At 50.5% G+C, this 24,882-nt stretch overlaps 1 protein-coding gene across 2 annotated transcripts in view; it reads right to left on the reverse strand.

The window, feature by feature from the left end:
• Nucleotides 1–10,324: 10,324 nt before the first annotated feature.
• Nucleotides 10,325–24,882, reverse strand: part of TMEM229B (transmembrane protein 229B) — a 45,166-nt gene continuing 30,608 nt past the window's right edge. The window contains exons 1-2 of one of the 2 annotated variants that reach the window (XM_055362160.2): nt 18,538–19,241; nt 10,325–13,997 (exon numbers count right to left, since the gene is read on the reverse strand). In XM_055362160.2, coding sequence (XP_055218135.1) covers nt 13,476–13,997; nt 18,538–18,687 — 672 coding nt within the window. In that variant the 5' untranslated portion in view covers nt 18,688–19,241 and the 3' untranslated portion in view covers nt 10,325–13,475. Of the gene's footprint in view, nt 13,998–18,537; nt 19,242–24,882 lie in introns of those variants that run through there. The other variant, XM_063697919.1, reaches the window with a different exon arrangement.

Consider the following 24,882-nt stretch of genomic DNA (forward strand, 5'->3'; position numbering starts at 1 on the left):
CAGTGCAAAACTGCAAACATGCAAATAGCCAGCAGTAGGGGGATAGCTAAGCTAACTGGGTTATATTAAGATTCTGGAAGACTCTACAGTTATTTTAAAAAGCAAGTATGTTGTCTATTTTAATACAGAGAAATGTGTATCAGGTACCAAAATGGGAGAAGCAGAATTTGAAAAGAATGTAGAAATAAACATATACTTGGAAAGACAAGAAGAAAAGGTGACCATGTAGTAGCTCCCCATACCCCCCCTCCCTTTTTTTGTAAAGTTCATTCAGCAAAAAGGATGGTTATAACAGGGTCATGTCTCTCATACTGTGTGGTGTCATGGGAGGAGTCCCTGGGCCAGATCACCAGATGACCCAGGGATCCTGGTGCGGCTAATTATGGACCATGTGGCCTTGAACAACCTACTCTCCCTATCCTCAGTTTGTTATCTGTGAGGTGTGAATTATAACACTTGTCTTGCCTATCTTGCCAGGTAAGGCTGTAAGGAAATTAAGAGTCTTTATCTGCCAGGCGCAGTGCCTCACACCTGTAATCCCAGCACTTTGGGAGACCGAGGCAGGCGAATCATGAGGTCAGGAGTTCGAGACCAGCCTGGCCAACACAGTGAAACCCCCGTCTCTACTAAAAGTACAAAAATTAGCCGGGCATGATGGCGCACACCTGTAGTCCCAGGTACTCGGGAGGCTGACACAGGAGAATTGCTTGAACCCGGGAGGCAGAGGTTGTGGTGAGCCGAGATTGCGCCACTGCATTCCAGCCTGGGCAACAGTGAGACTCCGTCTCAAAAAACAAACAAACAAACAAAAAGGCTCTTTACCCCATGTAGTAGGATATTCATAGATTTCTGTGTAGAAATAATGATGTGTTTGACTATGGGGTGCTGACTGACACCTAGCTTATACAGCATATAAATGTTTTACCATTCTGGAATCCAAAAAGTCTTGCAAAATCCCATGGGTTTGGGGTAAGGGATCACGGTCCTGTATAAAGCATTTTAGACATTTTTTATTTAACTCAACCTTCACAATAATCCTATAGAGTAGGTTTTACCATCTCCATTTTACAGATGAGAAAACTTGTGTGTAGAGAGGTTAAGTAATTTGCCTTCCTATTCATTATAAATAGTACAGGCTAAATGAGGACCATTCTAAAGCCCATAATTTTGGTCATTATGACCTCGCCAGCAGGATTCCAGAAAGGCTTGCTGGAGTGGCATCTCCTTGCATTTTCCTTGTGAAACAAATGAAGGAAAATGTCTCTCCTAATAGTTGACATTGATTGGGTGCTAAGCACTCGACAGTCATTGCCTCTTTTAATCTCCACCACTCTGGGAGGTCTAGACTATTATTGGCCACATTTTCAGATAAGGAAACTGAGTCTCAGACAGGTTACATAACATGCCCACTTGAGTCAGGAACCTGGGATTCAAACTCCAGTCTAATGACTCCAAAGCCTGGGGTATTGAATCTTTTTTGGGCAATCAGGAAGTTCCCAGGGGTACATGGAGCATAAACAGCCACATTCCAGAAAGGCTGAGAAAGAGGGTGGTTGCAATCAGAGTTATGAACCTGGAGCAATCTAGCCCCTTCCATTTTCTGGGACTTTCCCTTCCCTCCCCAGCCCTTACCCTCACTCTCCCTCCTTCTGGACAACAAAGTCAGCTGTCATCTCAAGGATATGAAACGTAAGCCAGGATTGGGTGTCACATGCCCTCAGCAGAGTCATAGGAAGAAAAAAAAAAAACTAGAAACAATGCACAGTCAGAAGAAGAAAAATTGTTTCTTAGGCTGCTCAGGGCACATGCAAAGGCAGAAACAATGGGATAGTCCTGCAAAAGGTGCCATCTGGTCCTGCTGGTCAGCAAATCTGAGATCCTGGGAGAACAGATTGAGTGAAACTCAGCAAAATAACACTAAATAACACCTGATGTCATTTTGTTTTTATTTCTGAAAGGATCCAAGGAACAGGCTTTCCCTTGGAGTCTGAAGAGGGCCGGGCGAGGTTCTGCCTCCTGTTCTGACCTTTGGCTTTGATTGGGCAGGTCAGGTTGTCCCTGGAGCTGCCCAGTGGGCAAGCCAGGGAGGCTCTGGGCACCAGCTGTCCTTGACTGCCTGTCCCTGAAGAACTCCTGGGGACTCTACTGCAGAAAAGGACAACAGCTAAATCAGGCATAGACTATAACAGGCGAGGTCTCCTGGAGGTGGGGTAGGGGTTAGATGAGAGATACTAGCTCAGAGCATGAGCAGAATTTCATGAAGGTTAGGATGGGGGAGTGTGAGGGTTAAAGATATGATCACAGGTGATGGTCACATGTTTACAAAGAAGTCAGACATGTGGCAGGGATCTGGATTGTCCCCATGCAGAAAGTTCTCACTGCTGTATAGAGAATGGGGAAAGAGACTGGTTGCAACTAACTGAAGTAATTTTCTTTTTTTTTTAATTTTTAGAGAGCCAGGTTCTTACTCTATCACCCAGGCCGGAGCTCAGTGATCATAGCTCACTGCAGCCTTGTACTACTGGGGTCAACCAATCCTCCTGCCTCAGCCTCCCAAGTAGCTAGGCCTACAGCCATGAGCCACCACACCTGGCTAATTTCTTTAAAAAACAGAGATAGGGTCTTGCTATGTTGCCCAAGCTAGTCTCAAACTCCTGAGCTCAAGCAATCCTCCCATCTCAGCCTCCCAAAGCCCTGGGATTGCAGGCGTGAGCCACCACGCCCCGCCAACAAAGAAATTTACTGGAAAGCTGTGAGGGGCACCTCGCGGAGTCAAAGGAAAGGCTGAAGAAGAAACTAAGAGGACAACAAAAAGCCAAACACCTCCAAGGATCCAGGTAGCAGGAGTTATTGGACAGTCTGTTTAGGTTTTGTGTTGAGATTGAAATCAAGGGAAAGAGGTTGAGTGTTCTGGTTTGGGTTAGAAGTCCATCCTTGGCCTGGGGAGAAGAGGACCCACCAATACCATAGCCAATGGGAAAGGGGTCATTCTGCAAAGCAGAAAATAACTGTATTGCAATTAGTAAGGACGCTGTAAGCTTCCACTAGCTGGCATTACTAATTCATCCTGATTTGCCTGGTTTTGCCAGTGAAAGTTTCACGTCCCAGGAAACCCCTCAGTCCCAAGCAAACCAAGTCAGCTGGTCATCCTACAACCAACAGGGTGGTGATCCTGAGTTGGCTGTGAAAAATCCCTGTGGCAATGCCCAGAGTCCATGCCCAACTGGACATGGTGGCTCACACCTGTAATCCCAGCACTTTGGGAGGCCGAGGTGGGAGGATCACTTGAGCTCAGGAGTTCAAGACCAGCCTGGGCAATATAGTGAGACCTCATCTCTATTTTTAATTAAAATTTTTTTTCATATATATTAAAAACCAAAGGCAATGCCCACAAGACTTAATAACGTGGATGTCTAATATTCCATTTTAAGATGTTTGCTGGAGCCGGGCACGGTGGCTGACGCCTGTAATCCCAGCAATTTGGGAGGCTGAGGCGGGTGGATCACAAGGTCAGGAGATCGAGACCATCCTGACTAACACGATGAAACCCTGTCTCTACTAAAAATACAAAAAATTAACTGGGTGTGGCGGCACGTGCCTGTAGTCCCAGCTACTAGGGAGGCTGAGGCAGGAGAATCGCTTGAACCTGGGAGGAGGAGGTTGCAGTGAGCCAAGATTGCGCCACTGCACTCTAACCTGGGAGACAGAGTGAGACTCTGTCTCAAAAAAAAAAAAAAAAAAAAAAAAAAAAGATTGCTGTGCCGAGCTAGCATCTAATGCTGGCTGCTCTAGACCATCAGCAGAGTTAACTTTTGCACTCAGCCTAGGGGGAGGCTAGAATGTGCTCCCAGTGAACTCAACTCAACTAACTACATCTGAGCTAAATACACCAAACTAAGTCCCAGAGAGGCTCAGTCTCTTGTCCAAAGTCATATAGACAGTAAGCGGTAGAGACAGGGTTAGAACAAAAGTCTGTCTGAGTCAATACCTCTGCTACATCTTCCCTACCTTTGCCCTACTCTGGGAAGGTCCAATACTGCCAACCACCTTGAGACTCCAAGGATCTGTGGGACTTGAGCTCCCAGGTAGCTTCAGGAGGGCCTCAACAGGCCCAGCTCACAGAGGTTAGTGTGCATGAGGTGGCACAGGGTGTGTGTATGTGTGAGTGTGTGTGTGTGTGTATGTGAGACAGAGAGAAAGAGAGCAGCCCTGCACCTGCACCACCTGGCCTGGTGCAATCTACCCCAGGGTAGGAGTGCTTATGTAGCAGGTACAGAGAAAATTTTGCCAAAACAAAACAGATCCATATTTCCAGTCCCGCTGACCCCAATCCATGACCTCTGAGAGAACAGGATGGAGGCTAAGGGTACCTGGGACCCCAGGCTCTCCCTGCAGCCTCCCCTGGCCTGTGCCCCCCTCCTCAGAATGGGGTTTCCTGGAAGGGGCTGGGTGAGGCCCCACAGGTCTTCCTTAAAAGCACTCCATCACCCTCTGTCCCCCTGCCCCCACCCTCCAGAGCCCTACAGGCTCTGACCCCTGCCTGCTTCTCTCACCCGCATCCTGTACTCCTCCTCACCCTCACCCCCACCACGCACCAGCCACACCAGCCTTTTATCTGTACCTCAAACTCTTCGAGCTCATTCGCATCTTTGGCTCTTGTACCAGCTGTTTCCTCTGCACAAAACACTCTCCCTGCACCTTCACAGGGGGACTGTCATCACGATCCAGGCTTCAGACTAAATAGCATCTCTTCCGGCAGACCTTTTGGGGCTACCCAGTCTAGAGAAGCTCCCTATTCATTTGCACACCACCCTGTTTTAATGTATCACGATCTGTTATTTTCGCAAGTTCTGTTCTCTGTGTGTTCTCAGCCTTCACACATGCTGTGCTTTCAACCTGGAGTGCCTGCTCTTCACCTCACCTCAAGCTTCACCCCCTGTCCTGGCTAAATCAGACACAGAAATATTTCCTGATCTCCCCTTCTAGATCTGGGTTAATCCCTCTTTCCCTAACAGTGAGCCATCGGAGTTGTCGGCACCCTGTAATTCCACTGAAGTCATCCTACAGCGAGGACACAGGAATCTGTCTTGCTCCCTGCTGTGCCACAGGCCTAGCGCAGGGAGGTCCTGGTGCACAGCAGGTGAATGGATGACCAAAGTCAGCTGCGTTGACAACACTAGAAGAATGTAGCCACTCTGCTGGTGACCGGCACACAGAGGGCTTCCAGGCGCCAGGACTGGGTTTGTAACTGAAGGCAGAGCGAGGGGAAGCTCCATGGAGATAGAAACCAATGTTGCCAGCTTTAAGTGAGCTCATCAGTCTCCAGTTGGGCTAAGAGGAGAAAGAGTGTTCCATGGAGAGGTAACATAGGGGCTGAAGGCCCAGAGGCAGTGAGCGGGAGCTGCAGGGAGAACTACAAGTCAGTCTCCCTGGATGGCACAGGGCTGGCGCAGAGGTGAGAAATGAGGCCAAACCACAAAAGGTTTGTAAGCCTTGCTAAGGTGTCGAGCTTGATCCTTAGGGTAATGGGAAATCATTAAAGAGTCTGAAGTAGGGAGTGAAATGGTCAGATCTGCATCTAAACAGAAACTTCACAACAGGTACAGGTATATCTTGGGATGCCTAAATCCTTGCGTTCCCTCCCAGATGACCACACACTGTGCTTCCAGCTTTCACTCCTCATGGAATTCCTAAGTGGGTACAAAATGCAAGGGCTTCAGCAGAAATCTGCTTCTTGACCCCTATACTGGGTTGAATCGTGGCCCACCAAAAAGATGTAGCCACGTCCAAGTCCCCTGAAGCTGTGAATGTTACCTTATTTTGAAAAGGGGTCTTTGCAGTTGTAATTAAGGATCTTAAGATGAGATCATCCTGGATTACCCGGGTGGGCCCTACATGCAATGGTAAGTGTCTTTTTAAGAGACAGAAGAGGAGGAGGCCATGTGACCACAGTGGCAGAAATGGGAGTGATGCTGCCACAAGCCTAGGAAGCCAAGGATTGCCGGCAGCCACCAGAGACTGGAAGAGGCAAGGCCAGATCCTCCCCTAAAGCCTCAGAGGAGATGCAGCCTGCTGATGCCTTGATTTGACTTCTGCCTTCCAGAAGTGTGACAGAACACAGTTCCATTGTTTAGAGCTACTCATTGTGTGGTAATTTGTTACAGCAGTCCTAGGACACTGATACAACCCCATACTCTAACTAAGAAGCTTCAGCCCCAGGACAGTTCGCCATCTGGAGGACCCTTCTAAACCAGAAAACTTCCTTTCTGTTTGGAAGCTGTAATTGTGACAGAGGCAAAGAGCCAGACCATATCATCTGCGGATGTCCTTCTCTGTACTGTTCGGCACTAAAAGGCTACCTTTGCCCAAACCAAGAAAGTGTATTACCAGAATGAAACAATGGGTGGATCAGTGGAGCTGGGTCTTTGGCCAAGGCCGGAAGACTCTAAGAGGGAAATGCTGGCAGGGCTCTGCAGGGATTAATGGTTTGGAAAGAGGGAGGAGGACAGTGAGCTGCTCTATGGTGGTGGGCACAGAAATGGCATGGATGGTTGTTGTCTAAATAGATTCCTAGCTTCAAGTTCCCAAAAGAGCCTGGGAACTGGTGTTCTGGAACACTCAGCCTGGCCTTTAGGGTGGGTTCACTAAGACTCCACTTGTCAAGAGTTTCTTAAAGCACTCACTACGTGCTTCCTTTGTTCGGCACTGTACCCAGCTAGGCACCTTGCAGGGCACAGTAAATGTCTGCACTTCTGGACAATAAGATTCCAGCCTGGGCCAGGCACAGTGGCTCACCCCTGTAATCTCAACATGTTGGGAGGCCAAGGCAGGTGGATCACCTGAGGTCAGGAGTTCAAGACTAGCCTGGCCAACATGGCAAAACCCCATCTCTATTAAAAATACAAAATAATTAGCCGAGCATGGTGGCATGGGCCTGTAATCCCAGCTACTCAGGAGGCTGAGGCAGGAGAATCACCTGAACCCGGGAGGTGGAGGTTGCAGTGAGCCGAGATCGTGCCACTGCACTCCAGCCTGGGCGACAGAGGGGGACCCAATCTCAAAAAAAAAAAAAAAAGACTCCAGCCTGTCTCTGAAAGTATCAGTAATCAACCTATCAACTTTTGAGTGTGTGAAAAGTGTCTCTTCCTGGAAGAATCCTTACCCAACCCTGTAGACAGCCAGGGTCCTCTGTTAGAGCTTCTTTTTTGGAGGATTGGTCAACGTTGTAATGTTATGGGCTTCCCTTCAACATCTTCAGCATCACAGGAACTAGCCTGGTCCTTGGCTCACTGCAGGTATCTAATAAGGAGTTGATGAGTTAAACAGGTCAGTTCTCAGTCCTATCTGGGTTTTCAGAAGGCACCAGCAGAAGGTTCTTATCTTGTTAGGAGAAAGGTTTCAGCTGGTAGTTTCAAACACTCTGAAGGCACTGACAGCCAGGGGCCCAGGTTTCATGCCAAGACAAGGAAATAGGATGAAAGAGAAAAGGCCCAGGGCAAAAAGAAGGCTGTGGGTGGGAAGGAGGGAGGGAGGGGAGAGGGTATCAAGGCTAAACTCAGCATTGGTAGAGGCCACAATTTCACAGCTCTCCTCCACTAGGCGGGATCTTTGTGCCAATTGTCTTAAGTCTTGGCTAAGACAGCATTCTACACCTCCTTTCTTATAACTCCCTCTTTCTCCCTTCCCTCCCATTCCCAAACATTTTAATTTAACTGCAAATAGCACCCACATGAGCTGGACTCAAAAGGCATCCAGAAACTCATCAAGTACAAAGGGGCATTGGACTCACCACAAATCCTGCCCCCCGTGGAAGGTCTCTGCTTATATTGAACAAAAGAGTGTTCTGCAGAGAAATGTGGTAAATCTGGGTGGCCGACTCTGCCAACAGACCTCTCCCATAAAACAGAGAAATAATGGTGGCCATCTGAAATGGGAAGAAATGAGAGCATGCATGTAGGGCCCGAAGTTCAGTGCCTGGCTGTAGTCACAGTACTGGCAGTCTTGAGGCTAGCCTGGGAACCACAGCTGCTATTTCAATTTTTTTTTTTTTTAAGGTAGAGTCTTGCTCTGTCACCCAGGCTAGAGTGCAATGGTGCAATCTCGGCTCACTGCAACCTCTGCCTCCTGGGTTCAAGCGATTGTCCTGCCTCAGCCTCCCGAGTAGCTGGGATTACAGGCATATGCTACCACACCCAGCTAATTTTTGGATTTTTAGTAGAGATGGGGTTTCACCATGTTGGCCACGCTGGTCTCTTAACTCCTGACCTCAGGTGATCCACCCGCCTCGGGCTCCCAAAGTGCTGGGATCATAGGCTTGAGCCACCGCACCTGGCCAGTGTTTCAATTTGTAAGACCTGGCTCCTCTAACCTGCTGTATGAGGAATCAGTCACTCCTTTTTCCTCTGTTTGCCTCCCTTGGTTGTACCGGGGCAGTCTAAACATTGCAGCCTTCTGAGACAGGCACCCAGGAAGACCAGGCAAGACTACAGTCATGTACTCACTGTCAGTAAACATTAGGCTTTCACAAAGTCCAGGCAGACTTCAGAAGATGTGGATGAAGTCCTTAGTGTTAGCTCTCCTGGGGCATTTCTCTCCACCTAGTGTTGTTAGTGCCCTTTGGATTGGGTGAGGGAGGGGTGGAGGAGGTGAGGAAGGAAAGTGTCAAGAAAGGCAAGCACCCACTGACTAGAGTAGGGAAGTAGCTGGCACTTTGGGAGGCTGAGGCGGGTGGATCACCTGAGGTCAGGGATTCAAGACCTGCCTGGCCAACATGGCAAAACCCCGTCTCTACTAAAAAATAGAAAAATTAGCCGGGCCTGGTGGCATGCACCTGTAATCCCAGCTACTTGGGAGGCTGAGGCAGGAGAATCACTTAAACCTGGGAGGCGGAGGTTGCAGTGAGCTGGGATTGCACAACTGCACTCCAGTCTGGGTAATAGAGTGAGATTCTGTCTCAAAAATAATAATAATTTTTTTTTAAAAAAAAGGGTCTTGGGCCCCCTCAGTCTTTTCGCTCGGGGACCTGCCTCTTGCCTCTTCTCTGAAGCTCCATAAAGGAGACCCGGTTTCATTTTGCTTGCCTCTTTCTATAAAATCTTGTTCTGAGAGAACTACCTTGTATATTTGTTTATGCTAACATGTAAATGACTGCTGGGGATTTATGCTAGCTCATTTTCATAAGGGAAAAAGCTTTCAGCCAAAGAAATGAAAACCTTCAAGTGAGGGAGGCAGAGGGCCCTCCCGATGATTTAGAAAGCACACTGTCTACTCCACCCAGAAAAGCAGTGGGTGTTCTATAACCCAGCTGTGACAGGGGGCCCATGCCATTTGCTTTTAGCTGAAATTACTGAGCAACTTCAAGACAGGGTCTCACTGTCACCCAGAGTACAGTGGTGCAATCATAGCTCACTGCAACCTCCAACTCCTGGGCTCATGTGATCCTCCTGATTCAGGCTCCTGAGTATCTGGAATTATAGGTGTGTGCCACCACGCCTGGCCTTTTTTTTTTTTTTTTTTTTTGTAGAGATGGTGGTCTCTGTACGTTGCCCAGGCTGGTCTCAAACTCCTGGGCTCAAGTAATCCTCCTGCTTCAGCCTCTCAAAGTGCTGGGTTTACAGGTGTGAGCCACCATGCCCAGCCTGACTGAGCAACTTCTGAACCCTCCATCCTCTTCCTGGAAGGAGGAAAGTGGGCAGCGGCCTGGTGGTGGTGGTGGTGGTGATGGTGGTGGTAGGACAGGGAAGCTCAATGGAGCAGAGGTACATAAAGGGGGAGAGATTGAGTAATCCCTCCAAATGCACTTCTCCAACAAAACAGGGCTGCCAGAGAGGAGTGCAGAGCTGTTTTTTCAAAGCATGACTTTCAGTGTAACATCACTTTCAAAGTAAAGGTCTCTGGCCTTCCATGTCTTTGGGGGTACCCTCAGCCACCCTGCTTGGTCCCTCCTGCCTCATGAGATGTCCCAGGTCATGACTGGTGTTTCCAGGAGGAGCTCGTCTCATGGGCAACTGCAGCCAACCTGCAGTCAACCTGGATACTGCCTGGGATCCACCTCTGCCTGGGAGCGTGGCACCAAAGTAAGGCCTGGATCACATTATGCCACCTGAGAATTCGGGTCAGGGTATGAATTCAGGTTACTAGAGTGTCAGAGCAGAGACAGCAAGAAGGATTGGCAGGGAGTGTCACTTGCCCCCTCCACGGGGCAGCCCCGCCCAGCAGCCCTCTTGGTTCAGAAGGGCATGATGCCAGTGTGCAAAGGGCCTGGCCTCCAGGAGCCTCTGAGAAAGTGGCTCCAAAAGAGGAAAAACAGATGGGCCAGAGCCAGTCCTGGAACACAAACACCAGTATATTTTATGTGCACAAATGTGAAAAGGAAGAGACAGAGGGACCAACGGAGACACAGAGCAGGCAATGGGCGCACAAACTGGTCGTGTGTCCTTCTCAAGAGCTGCCCAACTGGGAGACAGTCCCACCCACCTCAAAGGCCCTTTAGCAGAGCTGGGGCCTGCAGCTCCTCCAGGTCTGGGTGGCCTCAGGGTGGAAGGCACTCTCCCTGCCATGGCTCCCCTAAGGGCTGGGCCTCTAACCTGTCTGCATCCCAGGGTGATGCCTACACAGCCCAGGGCTTCATAAATGCAGGTTCTCATGAACTGACCCACTCAGCAGCTGCCTCCCCAGGAGACCCATGCAGAGTGAGGGACCAGGACAAAAGGGCTTCATGGGGACTCCCTAGGTATTATTGCTGTGAATAAGCATAGGCCATTGTGACTCACTGGCATTGAAGAGGGGACAGGGCACATGGGATGCCTAGCAGATGTCAGAAGCAGTTCAACCATGCAGGGCAACACATTGCAATCTGTAACTCAGAGATGCTGCCATGTCTAGTGGAGAGAGGCCCAGGACACCAGAGGTTCATGAACAGCCAGCAAACACTCCCCACCGGCACCCTTAATGCTTGGCAGGGCTGGGATTATTCCAAACTTTGAGTCCCTGGCCACTAAGGGATTGGGGCTCTGATACCCAGAAAAGCAAGAGTTGAAGTCTGGGCTATCCCTGGTGAGATCTGAACCTGTAGATCCTGTGGTCAGGCCATGGGTTGTTGCCTTCCTTTGCCGGAGGTTTGATGCCTTATGAGGGGCAACTGGAGAAATGGGACACCTAGATGGAGCAGAAACACAATGCTGGATGTTGCCAGGCACACAGGCATACCCCCAGGACCTCCTGCACTTGGGAACTTATAGGACCCAGAGAGGAAATGGTGCCAGGGAATGCCCACAAGGCAACTTCTGGAGCAGCAAGACCTGGTGGGCCAACCAAGGATTTGCTCTGGCTGAGAATTATGGAGGCATCAACAAGCTGGCCACTGGACTGAGTTGTGGAATGCAAGTGTGAAGGTGGGTAGTGTGGTCTAGGGGCCCACATGGAAGGCCTGAAGGGGCGCTGGGAGACTAAGACAACATGGAGTTGGAGAGAGAACCAAGGAAACAATTGCCCAGAGAGAACAGGGAAGCCAGACAATATTCTCCTCCTGGAATTTTCTCCACCTATAGATGGAAAATAATCTACTCCCACCAGAAGCCTGATTCTCTGTAACCCCCAAAGCCCTGGAATTGGGGCCACAATAAAATCAAAAGGAGGGCTGGCCACTGCAGAAAGTAGCTCATCCCTGGATTTGAGGAGCCTGCCCAGGAAATAGGCTAGGAAATACCCTTCGTTCTGCTCTGGACAGGGCTAACTGCAGACAATCCTGCCAAACGCAGAGTCTGCAAGCTTTTCTCCAGACCTAGGACACAACTGTGGCCCACCCCACCACACCCTGCACCCCACCACACCCTGCACAGTATGGGCAGGGCAGCCAGCAGGGAAGAGGACATTCTCTCCACAGGTGATACCGTCACTTTGTAATGATCCATAAAAAGGGGAAGGCTAATTTCTACCTAAGAGTCCTAGTGTGGTCAAGAAGAGACCATGTACCATGGGATGGGCCACTTTCTAACGGACCCTTCCCCTTGAGGAGTGACAGTCAGAGCCGGAAGTAGGCTGGAGTGAGTATTTCACCTGTCCACTGCCAGCAATGGACCTGTCACAGGACAAAGTGGGGCAGGGGAACTAAGGTGCCAATGCCCATGAGTGTGGCAGGGTTAATACTGTTTAAGGAGTAAGCTCAAAGGGTCAGCCTTGCTGGGAGGAGTTTGGGGAGAGGGGCAGCCCTGAGGTTCTGCTACCAGGGCTGAGGCTCTGGCAGAACCAGAACTGATACCCTCCCACAAAGGAGGCTCCAAGGAGCCTTCCACAGCTGCAAGGTCCTCCTCTCTTCCTCTCATTCTCCATCAGTCTCCAATGCTGGATACCTGGCTTCTCCATCCCACAGAAAGCTAGACTGCTCAGTTTTGGCTTGAACATAAACCAGGCAGGGAATAGATGACCTAGAACTCTGCCTTTTCCCCACCAAACTGACTTGCCTCTAGGTCCCCACTGTGGATCCACAGGGCCTAACCCAGCCTGCCTGTGCATTGGAGGGCATCATTTGTTCTCAGCTGAGCCACTGAGAAGGGAGCACTGCCACAGCCCACTAGACCGGGGGTAGGGAGGTGTTAACTCAGGAACTCCCCAGGCATCGGGCCAGCCGGAACAGTGGAGGGAAGGGCTGCAAGGGGGTGAGGGTTGGGGGTGTCTCAGGGCTCCATCTCCGGCAGCTCCTGTGCTGGCTAGGGAGCTGGGGTGGGGCGGGTGTGGTGACCGACGTGGATAAAGAGCCGCTAGTGGTAAAGGCTTTGAAAACAAGACAGAAAAGGGGGAAACGCCACCGAACACACGGGGATTGAAACCTCCAAAAGCCCAAGGTTGGTGGGAATCCAGCACCACGGGGGCCCCAGAAGGCCAAGGGAGCAGCGCAGGGCCCTGGGGGAGGGGAGAGGAGCCAAGGGAGGGTCTCCCAGCCCTTGCAGACCAGCGTTGCTGCCACGCAGCCTCCTGGCTGCCCAGTCTCTCCTCGGCTGCAGCTCAGCAGGCCCCTGGGGAGGTATTGGTTGCAAGCAAGCACCTGAATATTGCCTAATGGAACCAGCCAAAGCTCAACTAAATCCAGATCAGAGGGAGGGAGGTCAGGCCTTGCCTCCCACCTGCGGCCCCATTCTCATTGTCTCTTGGCCAGGACAGGGCCTGCTGCTTCCAAAGTCAACTACATAGTCCATCGCTGCTCAGCCACAGGCCTCCTGGCACCAACCCCTGAGCTGGGCCGCGATCCATGGACCCTTCCCAATGTCCCTCTGCTGCCTCCACACCCCATCCCCCAACACCTGACCACGGCCCCCCAACACCGGCCCCCGCGGAGGTTAGGGGGCTCTGTGTGCCCTACAGGGCTGAGGCTTGGCCGGAGCAGGGCTTTTGCTGCATGGATGGGGCAACCTCACCAGCTTAGTCTCTTTGTCCATGAGTTCCATGAGAGATCCCCAGGCCCCCCACCCGCCTCCTACTCAGTCAGTCTTGACGTGGCCGTTGGCCAGGGCTAGGGCGCCGCTGGGCTCCCCGGGCTCAGCGTCCTTGTCGAAGCGGAGGCGGAGGGTGTTGCGGATGATGAACTGCTCCATGATGAGGGCCCCGCAGAACCAGGGCACGGCGTACTCCAGGGTGATGAGGCCCATGAAGTCAAAGTCGAACTGGGAGTAGTCCCAGGGGCAGGCGTTGAACTGGCGCAGGATGAAGCCGGTGGTGAACTCCCACAGGTAGGTCCAGAGAGTGTAGATGAGGCAGCGCAGGAGCAGCGGGCAGCGGCCGCGCAGCCGCAGGTACATGCGCTCCACGATGAGGATGGAGGTGCCGTAGATGAAGAGGGCCCACACGCTCGTGACCCCAGGGAACTTCCAGTTCAAGTTCACCACGAACTCCCAGGCCGCTGTGAACATCACCTCGCAGAAGTAGCCGTGGATGGCATACAGGTACCAGCGGGACAGCGCCGTCAGGGGCTCGGCAGAGGCCATGGCGCCGACTGGGGCTGGCTGCAGGGGGCACAAGAGAGACAGGTGAGGGCCGGGCGCGGTGGCTCACGCCTATAATCCCTGCGCTTTGGGAGGCCGAGGCGGCGGATCACTTGAGGTCAGGAGTTCCAAACCAGCCTGGCCATCATGGTGAAACCCCGTCTCTACTAAAAATACAAAAATTAGCCTGGCGTGGTGGCCCGCTCCTGTAATCCCAGCTACTTGGGAAGCTGAGGCAGGAGAATCGCTTGAACCCTCAAGGCAGAGGTTGGAGTGAGCCAAGATTGCGCCACTGCACTCCAGCCTGGGCGACAGAGTGAGACTCTGTCTCCAAAAAAACAAAACAAAAAAAACAGAGCAAAGAACAGAATAACCCACCCACCCCACTGACTTCTCTGCAACTCCACCCAAATGCTACTTAGAGGGAGGTGTCTGTACTCCCTAGAGCTTTTTTGGATTATCTGTGGTCAGTTGAAGAGTCGGCTGGCCTGGTGCACCAATCAGCCCCATTTCTAGACTACTTGCTGATTTCTCAGCAGGCCTATCCACTGGGGACCCCATTTCTTCCTCCACTTCTTCTCAAACAGTTCCATGTCACTCATATTTCTGAGATGTAAGTGACTCATCACATTTGTCCTTGTGTGTGTGCATGCCATTTTTTAACCATGTTTAAGTGTACAATTCAGTGGTCTTAAGTACATTCACATTGTTGTGCAACTGTCACCACCAACCATCTCCAGGACGTTTTCATTGTCCCAAACAGAAACTTTGTATCCATTAAATACAAACTCCCATTCCCCCCATACCCTCAGCCCCTGGCAACCACTATTCTATTTTCTGTCTCTATGAATTTGACTACTCTGGGTGCCTCATATAAGTGGAATCATACAAACACTGTCCTTTTGTGACTGGCTTAGCATAACTGGCTTAGCTTTCACTTAGCCTAACGTCTTTAAGGTTCTTCCATGTTGCAGCACATGTCAGAATTTCCTTCTTTTTTTTTTTTTTTTTTTGCCACGAAGTCTCGCTCTGTCGTCCAGGCTGGAGTGCAGTGGCGCGATCTTGGCTCACTGCAACCTCCGCCTCCCGGGTTCAAGTGATTCTCCTGCCTCAGACTCCTGAGTAGCTGGGACTACAGGCGCACGCCATCATGCCCGGCTCATTTTTGAATTTTAGTAGAGACGGGGTTTCACCATGTTGCCCAAGCTGGTCGCAAGCCCCTGAGCTCAGGTGATCTGCCCGCCTTGGCCTCCCAAAGTGCTAGGATTACAGGCATGAGCCACTGTGCCCAGCCAGAATTTCCTTCCTTTTAAAGGTGGAATCATATTCCATTGTATATATCACCATATTTTGTTTATCCATTCATCCATTGATGGACACCTGGGTTGCTTCTACCTTTTGGCTACTGAAAATAAGGCTGCTATGAACACGGGTGTGCAAAGGTCTGTCTGAGTCCCTGCTCTCAACTCTTTCAAGTACATATGCAGAAGTGGAAATACTGGATCATATGGTAATTCTGTGTTTAACTTTCTGAGGAACCACTGTGCTGTTTTCCACAGTGGCCACACCATTTTACATTCCCCATCAGCAATGTACAAGGGTTCCAATTTCTCCACATCCACCCCAAACACTTGTTATTTTCTGTTTTGTTTTGATAATGGCCATCCTAATGGGTGTGAGATGGTTCTCTCATTGTGGTCACATTTGTCTTTGCTCCATTAAATGGGGTTTTGGTGTTTGGTTTCAGTGTTGAGGGGAAACCAATGGACTGACACAGGAAAGAGTCCTCCCCAGTCCTTCTGGCTCCTTTCCCCTCCCCTCTTTTAAACCCACCAGTCTTCAAGGCCCGGCTCCCATGCTGCTTCTCTCTACTTTCTCCTCACCCTCCACCAGCGATTGTCTGTACCACTCACCTGGCCCATTATCAGGTGCCACCCCAATGGCTTTTTGAGGTACGTGCTCTCATGATCCGACTAGCATGTGAACTCCTTGAGGACAGTGACTGTTGCACAGGCCGGTGCTTTGTGGCCTTGACGCAGGCCTGTCCTGGGCAGGCCCTCTCTAAATGACATGTCCTGTTCATGTGGAGGGAGGTGTGGGACTGCATCAAGAATGGGAAGGTAGGGCTTGAGAACATAAACCCCAGCTCTGCCAGCTGCCAATGGCTTCACATCTCTGTCGATCCCCTCTCCAAGGTGGGAGAAAAGACAGAGGTTAAGGAAATGGCATCTGTAGTATGCACACCTGTCTGGGAATTCCAGCCTCACATTTCAGCTAAAGCAGGCATGGTCACATTAATACCTACCCAGCCTTGTGCATTGCTCTGTGGTCTTCCAAGCACTTCGTTCGCATTTTGTCATGGTTCTTACATAATTAAGATTCAGGCTGGGTGCAGTGGCTCACACCTGTAATCCCAGAACTATGGGAGGCCGAGGCGGGTGGATCACCTGAGGTCAGGAGTTTAAGAACAACCTGGCCAACATGGTGAAACCCTGTCTCTACTAAAAATACAAAAATTAGCTGGGTGTGGTGGCATGCGCCTGTAGTCTCAGCTACTTGGGAGGCTGAGGCAGAAAAATTGCTTGAACCCAAGAGGCGGAGGTTGCAGTGAATCAAGATCTTGCCACTGCATTCCAGCCTGGGCAACAGAACAAGACTTCATCTCCAAAAAATATATTTATAAATAAAATTAAAAGGATTCATGTGAAGGTCAGAAAATTTTACTCCCATGTTTTTGGAGTGAGGCAGAGCTCAGAGAGGGGACATCATTTGCCCCATATCCCAGGGCCAGTAAATGGAAGAGCTGAGATTAGAACCAATATCTCTTGCTTTCTACTGCAAAACTCATCCCCTGCACACGACTGCCCGTCTCTTAGACATACGTACCAAATGTCACTCCCCTGCTCAAAAATGCTCGATAGTGGCTGGGCACAGTGGCTCACACCTGTAATCCCAGCACTTTGGGAGGCAGAGATGGGCAGATCACCTGAGGTCAGGAGTTCAAGACCAGCCTGACCAAGATGATGAAACCCTGTCAGGAGTTCAAGACCAGCCTGACCAAGATGATGAAACCCTGTCTGTACTAAAAATACAAAAAAACAATGGATGGGTAGGTATTAATGTGACCAGGCCTGCTTCAGCTGAAATGTGGTGGCATGCGCCTATAATCCCAGCTACTTGGGAGGCTGAGACAGGAGAACCGCTTGAACCTGGGAGGTGGAGGTTGCAGTGAGTCGGGATCGCACCATTGCACTCTAGCCTGGACAACAAGAGCGAAACTCCGTCTCAAAAAAAAAAAAATGTTTGATAGCTCCCTATTTCCTAATGAAACACAACAGCATCCTTGGCCTGCTATTCAAGATTCTTCATGACCTTGCCCCGATTGACATCTTCAGCCTTTTCCTCACAATCCAGCTCTTCCTGTCTTTCATCTCCATGCCTTTGCAGGTACTATTCATTCTGGTAGGCGTGCCTTTCTCCTCTCACTTCTGTGAGTATAAACCAGCTTGCAGGTTACCTTCAGAACAAAATCTCTTTCATTCCCCCAGGTCCCAAGTCCTCTCTTCCTCTTCTGAATTTCTACAGCACTTACTCTGTCTCACTCCCTTTGCTACAGGTTATTTTCTGTTATATTATATTGAGAATTTCGGTACCCAGCCAGACCTCTTTCCTGTGTGCTGCACCTATAGCTCCTGCTCTTCCCTAGACAGCTCCCCCTAATGTCCCACAGGCATCCCAAACTACTTTCCTAAATCAAACCCATGGGCAGGTGTTGTGGCTCATGCCTGTAATCCTAGCACTTTGGGAGGCAGAGGCAGAAGGATCGCTCGAGCCCAGAACTCTTGAGTTCAAGACTAGCCTAGACAATGCAGTGAGACTCTGTCTCTAAAAAATAAATAAATAAAATCAAACCCATTATCTTTTCCCCAAAACCTGTTTCTCTCCTAAGACCCCCACCCCAATTAATGGCACCACCATGCACCCAGTTAGAACCAGAGGTCTCAAAGTCTGTCTGGCTTCCTCTGCCACATCCCCACCCTAACATGAGTTCCTGAGAGTGAGGGCCTTGCCTGCCTGGTTCAGCACAGTATTCCCAGTGCCTGGCACAAAGCCCAGCACATAGTAAGCATTCAAGAGAAGAATAAAGACATTTCTTAGTTAGCAATCGCCATATAACAAATCATCCCAAAAACCCTGGCCTAAAACAACTACCGTCTACTATTACAGCTCACATGTCTGTGGTTGGCAGATGGCTGGGGCAGCGTAGCTCCACTCCACCTGTCTCTCATCCTCCTCCGGGGCCCAGTGGACTTGCCTGGGCATATTCTTCTCATGGCAAGGGCAGAGGCACAAAGCTGAGCAAGGCTAGCTGTACAAGTGTGGTTCAAGACCCTGGCTAAGCCATGCCCACCATCATCCCACTGGCCAAGGGAAAGCCACCAAGTCAGCTACTAACTCCCACCCTTACCACCTCTTAAATATCTTTGGGATCCTTCGCCTCCTCTTCATTACTCTTCTCATTGCTGCCACTGCTCTGGTTCACGCCCTTATCATGTCTCACCTGGATGACTCCAAAGGTCTCCCAGCTTTGCCTTCTTCCTTCTAATTCACTCATCACAGGATGAAAGAGTGTGTAGAAAAAAAGCAACCTTTCTAAAATGCAAATCCGATGTTTCTCGCCACTTGAAGCCCATGAGTGGATCTTCAACATCTACAGAGTAAATAAAGCTCAAACCCCTGGGGACGGCTGGCAAAGCCCTTCACAACCTGTCCCTGCCTCCAATCCTGTCCTCCAGATCTCTACCTTGCTGTTTTTGCTACCTGGGCCCCACCCAGGGCCGGTGAACCCTCCTTTAAGACCCAGCTCCTCCTCTGTGAGGACTTTCCTAAGCACCCTGACTCCAGAGTTGTCTTCCCACTTCTGCACCCTCCCTTCTCTGTGGTAATAGTGAGCACTCTGCTTCACTGGATTCATCTGAACGCCAGCACCAGCAGCCTCCTGAGGAATGCTTGTTTAAGATAGTGGTAAGAGAAAAAAGCAGGATTCAAAACTGAATATTCAACCTAACTCCGATTCTGCAAAGGCATGCATATGTGCACATATACAAAAAAATTAAACAACAATCATCTCTGGATGGTGATATCATATGTGATTTTTTTCTTTATATTTTTCTGCATACTTTTTTTCCTAACAAGCATGTATAACTTTTATAAAACTAAAATTTCATCTTAAAAATGCTTATGGAGGCTGGACGTGGTGGCTCACCCTGTAAACCCAGCACTTTGGGAGGCTGAGGTGGGTGGATCATGAGGTCAGGAGTTCAAGACCAGCCTGGCCAACATGGTGAAACCCTGTCTCTACTAAAAGTACAAAAATTAACTGGGCGTGGTGGCGTGTGCCTGTAATCCCAGCTACTCGGGAGGCTGAGGCAGAAGAATTGCTTGAACCGGGACCAAGGAGGTGGAGGTAGCAGTGAGAGAGATTGTGCCACTGCACTCCAGCCTGGGCTACAGAGCAAGACTCTGTCTCAAAAAAAAAAAAAAAAAAAAATGCTTGTGGAAGCTGGGTGCAGTGGCTCATGCCTGTAATCCCAGCACTTTGGGAGGCCGAGGCGGGTAGATCACCTGAGGTCAGGAGTTCGAGACCAGCCTGGCCAACATGGTGAAACCACATCCCTACTAAAAATACAAAAATTAGCAGGGCATGGTGGCATGCGCCTGTAATCCCAGCTACTCGGGAGGCTGAGGCAGGAGAATCGCTTGAACCTGGGAGGCGGAGGTTGCCGTGAGCCGAGATAGTGCCACTGCACTCTAGCCTAGGTGACAGAGTGAGACTCCGTCTCAAAAAAGAAAAAAAAATGCTTGTGGAATGAATATGTATTCACCGTATTCATACCTCATGTATAGAAGGTGTTCAATGAATTTGCTAAGCAAATGAACCCAAAGAAACCTGAAGTCATGTAAAATTATTGCAGGCTCTTCCCTCCTGAGTCATCCAACAACAAACCATGCCTCACAGGTCTCAATATGGCCAGCTGGTTAAGTTCAGGGACCCCAGATGATCCTAACTGCCTGGGTTGGAATCCTGGCTGATGCTTTCCACCTGTGAGATCTAATGGACGCTGCCCAACCACCCTGTGCCTCAGGGTCCTTGTAGGTAAAGTGAGGATAATGGAAGTAATGACCACAGAAGGCTGTTGTGAGGACGAATGAACTAGTACATATACACTACTTAAAATACAGCTAAGGCTCCAGAAAGGGCAGCTGTCATTTCTGGCACAGAGCCAGACCTCTGGACAGCCCCTCCTGCTTTTACGCCACTTCTTACCCAATGCAGGGTCACTGTGCCCCTGCTCTCAGCAGCCTCCAGGCAGCCCTTCCTGTCAAGCAGGTTAGGTCTTCATCACAACCCTGAGCACCAAGCTAGCGAGCCAAGAAATCGGGTGGCAATAATAACCCCACATATGGCCCTCAGGAGAACAAAACTCCCACAGACATCCCGGGAGACTGAAGGTGAGCCTCCAGCTTCCCTGTGGCTACCGAGGGATGAATGGAAGAGGAAGGGTGTCAGAGCCAGCCTGAGGGGCAGACTTGAAAAGATGGTGGAATGAAAGGGGCACAGCCTCTCACCCCCTCATTTAACCTCCTACCCCCCAGCAGGCAAGAACAGATCCAGGCTCCAGGGGGAACACACCGAGGTGGACTGAGGGCCTGAGACAGATGGCACAGCACAGGGATGTGGAGACCTCTGGACCTCCTACCCCGACTCAGGCCCAATGACCTGCACGTATCCCCCTGGCTCTTCCAACCCCCAGGGCCCGGGCTGAGGGAACAGGAACCTCACAGGGGCTCTCCTGCAGCAGCCTGACATGACTGTGTGGATCTCATCACTCAGGCCAGACCCCAGCCTTGAAGCTGACTTTAAACCCTGCTCTTCTTGCCTCTGATCTCTCTGGGATGGCCCAGACCGGTTTCCCAGCTGGTAACAGATGGGAGGGTCCAGTCTCTTCCCCAACCCCAGCAGGTAACTTGGGAGAGTCAGACCCCAAAACCCTTGGAGCAGAAGCAAGAAGAAAGGGGTAGCTGTCAAAGGGAGAGAGAAACCTAAGGTGAGAGACAGGAAGTTGCTGAACAGAAGAGAGGATGGAGTTCATGCCTGTAGTCCCAGCACTTTTGGAGGCTGAGGTGGGAGAATAGCTTGAGGCCAGGAGTTCGAGACCAGCCTGGGCAACAGAGCGAGATCACCATCTCTACAAAAAGAAAAAAAAGTAGGCTGGTTTGATGTGGTGTGCCTGTAGTCCCAGATGCTAAGGCAGGAGGATCCCTTGAGTTCAAGAGTTTGAGGCTACAGTGAGCTATGATTGTGCCACTGCACTCCAGCATGGACAATGAGCAAGACCCTGTCTCTTAAAAAAGAAAGACAGAAAAACAAAGAAGTGAGATGGGGGAGAGAGAACATGGTGTGCCCCAAGCCCAGATTCTGTTTCTGGGCAGCAGGAAGCCATGGGTAGTAGATGGAGGGGAAGCACACCACGGCAATGTCAGACAGTGTCTGAGGGCAGGACTAGGAGAACATAGCTGGTCCATGCAAGACCAACAGGGGAAATGAAAGACCTGAGTCAGGGCAGAAGATGGGGTTGAAGAGAAAGGAATAGGAGACAGTGTCATTGGCTGAGGTGGCAGCTCCCAGTGTGGTGGGGAAGATGATAATATTAGAGGCTGGGCATTGACTTGGATGCGTTTTCAGAACCCCACTCTCCAAACCCATTTCTAATCAGCACAGGAGCTGTGCTTAACTTTGAGCTAGGACAGGCTCACCCACCCCATACAGGGCCTGACAGGCCCCTATTCCCTGCCCCGGCCTCCACCCACCTGACTCCCTATACCCTTGGGCTCCTTCCACTAACTCCTTGCTCAGCCCTGGGATCAGAGCCCCGGGAAAGCCTGCTGCAGGGAGAACCGGCAGCTCAGGGGACCTTGGCTTCTTTCTCCTGGTGACAAACAAAACTGTCCTGAGACCTGTGACATGAAGATAGGACAGCCCAGGAACAGAAATTCAGGGTGGATTGAAGAGGAGGAGAGTGTGAGCAAGGTTGAATGCAGGAGGACAGAGTTTGGAGAGCAAAGGACAGCTTCACAAGCAGGGTTTCATTGAACAACATTCAAATCCTAGAGTCCTAATACCTGATGAAAGGGCCTGGGCAAACAGAGTCCCATCGAAGGGCCAGGACTCAAGGTGACTTGTGAGGTCTGGGAACTACCCCTTCAAGGGAACAGGTGATGGGGAAGGGGAAGGGGAACTGGCTTTCAGAGCCCTGCTCACTAAGAGCATCTCACCGGCTGCTCTCCGAGCCTGCTGTTCCACAGGGTGGCAGGGGACATGGCCAGCAGTTGAGAGGGGTAAAGAGGCTGCCATAAAAGTCTAAGACAGGCTGAAGGCAAAACCAGATGGAATAACTGCCCTTGGTTTTGTCAAAAACTCCCATCTTGTTTCAGGGGGCTAAGGTGCCACAACACAGTGACTCTGGGAATTTTTGTCCAGAGAAGCATCTGGCCAGAAAATTGGGATTCCCCTCCCATGCAACCGGGCTGGGAAGGCCTTCCGCTTTCACTCCACTCACTTCCCAAGCTTCACTCCCCATCCCCAGGCACCCCCATCACTACAGTTCCATGTTCTGGGGAGACCCACAGCCCTTCTAGGAGACCCCTGAGGCAACGCAGTGGGGGACAGCTTCAGGAGCCCTTGGGTGGCTCTGTGCTGAAGGTAAGTGGCTTCAATGAGGAAAGGGCAGAAACCTCCCCTTCCCCTGTTGTCATCAAGTTAGCAGGGAGGAAAATAGGGCTTGCTCAGGGCCAGAAGGGAAGCAAGTGGAGGGAAACTCCTGTAGCCACTGGCTGGTGCACATGCTGCAGACTTCCACCCTCTTGCTGTGGGTGCCCCCCAAGGAAAGCCCCTGGGATTAGTGATACTGCAGGCCTTGAAGAAGTCCTCCCACCACCTCCCAAGTCACAATAATAATAATAACCAGGTGCTCTTCTCAGTATTTCCATGTATTAACTCAAAAAATTCTCAAGCCCATTTTACAGATGGGGAAAGTGAGGCAGAAAGAGGCTACATTCTTTTTTTGTTTGTTTTTTGTTTTTTTAGATGGAGTCTCACTTTGTCACCCAGGCTGGAGTGCAGTGGCATGAACTTGGCTCACTGCAACCTCTGTCGCCCGGGTTCAAGCAATTCTCATGCCTCAGCCTCCCGAGAGGCTGGGATTATAGGTTCCTGCCACCACACCCAGCTAATTTTTGTATTTTTAGTAGAGACGAGGTTTCACCATGTTGGCCAGGCTGGTCTTGAACTCCTGACCTCAAGTGATCTGCCTGCCTCGGCCTCCCAAAGTGCTGGGATTATAGGTATGAGCCACCACACCTGGCCGAGCCTACATTCTAATAACTATAAAAGGCAAGGCTGGGATTCAAACCCCACAAATCTGGCTCCAGGGTCTTTGCTCCTAATCAGCACGCTGCACTGCCCCCGAGGCTGACTGCAGGCTCCTCTGAGGGCACTACCATTTTCTGAGTTCCTGCTTCTGGAAGGCTGGGATGGTATGTGGAGAGACAACAGGAAGCAAGGAGAAGGTTGTGAACTTCTAGGTGGTTCATTAACAAACTTCCCAACTGGGTGTCAGAGTTCCTAAAGGCTCCCAGCCTGTTCCTCGGGATCCACACAGAGGCCCTCCAGGGTCAAAGCTGACAGTCACAGGACCATGACAGCAACCAACCCTCAGGCCCCAAGGCATGTGCCATTCAAAGGCCCCTCACTAGGACACACACAACCCAGAGGCCCCCTGACTGCCAGCCCACCCCAGTGCTCCTGGGAGTCTCAGATGGCCCAGCCCTGCCATGGAGACACCAGCCAAGAGCAGGGGCCAGCTGCCCAGAAGAGCAACAGCCAGCATGTCAGGAGCAGCAGTCCAAACACAGAGGATTTCAGGGGGCCTCAGATCCCAAGCAAACCACAGCAGGAGGCAGGGCAGGGTGAGTTGGCTTGGGGGATGGAGTCAGTTCTGGCACAGAGGTCCCTGGGGCTCAGGAAGCGAAGGATGCCCTGCACGGGGGGGCTGGCAGGCTGGCATCCCAGACCTGTATGTGGCTGCCTTGCTGTTACCATTCAGATCTCAGCTCAGCTGTCATATCTCAGGGACTTTTGATCCCCAGTCCAAAATAGCCTCTCTGTCACTCACATCATTCCATTTTATTTTCTACATAGCACTTTCACTTTCTGATATGTTGCTACTTATTTATGGTCTGTCTCTCCTCAACTAGAATGAAAACTTCATGAGGGCAGGGGCACTGTCTTGTTCACTGCTGTTTAATCAGTGCCTAGAGTGGTGCCTGGCAATAATACCTAGTAATACTTGTGGAATGAATGGATGGATGAGTGGGCCCAAACAGGCCCAGGCCCTTAAACACTGATGAGGGCAGGTATAAACAGCTTGCTGCCTCGGTCTCTCTTCCCTCCTTTCTTGAGAAATATAGCCTTCTAAAACATTTAATTCTAGCATTTAATTTTTTTCTAATTATAAAAGCAACATGTGCTCACAGCTGAAATTTAAACATTACAGAATGACATAGAAAGCAAAAGTTCCCTGTAATCACACATCTTAGAGAAAGTCACTATTAATGGTATGTTGTATAGTCATCCAGATTCAATTTTATTTTTTCAAAAGCCAATCCATGCATCATAGAAGAAGCATTCATAGGCCGGGTGTGGGGGCTCACACCTGTAATCCCAGCATTTTGGGAGGCTGAGGCGGGAGGACCGCTTGAGCCCAGGAGTTTGAGACCAGCCTGGGCAACATAGTGAGACCTCATTTCTAATAAAGAAAAAAAAAGAAAAAGCACTCATAATTCT

This window comes from Gorilla gorilla, chromosome 15 (assembly GCF_029281585.2).
Source record: "Gorilla gorilla gorilla isolate KB3781 chromosome 15, NHGRI_mGorGor1-v2.1_pri, whole genome shotgun sequence".
Lineage (NCBI taxonomy): Eukaryota > Metazoa > Chordata > Mammalia > Primates > Hominidae > Gorilla > Gorilla gorilla.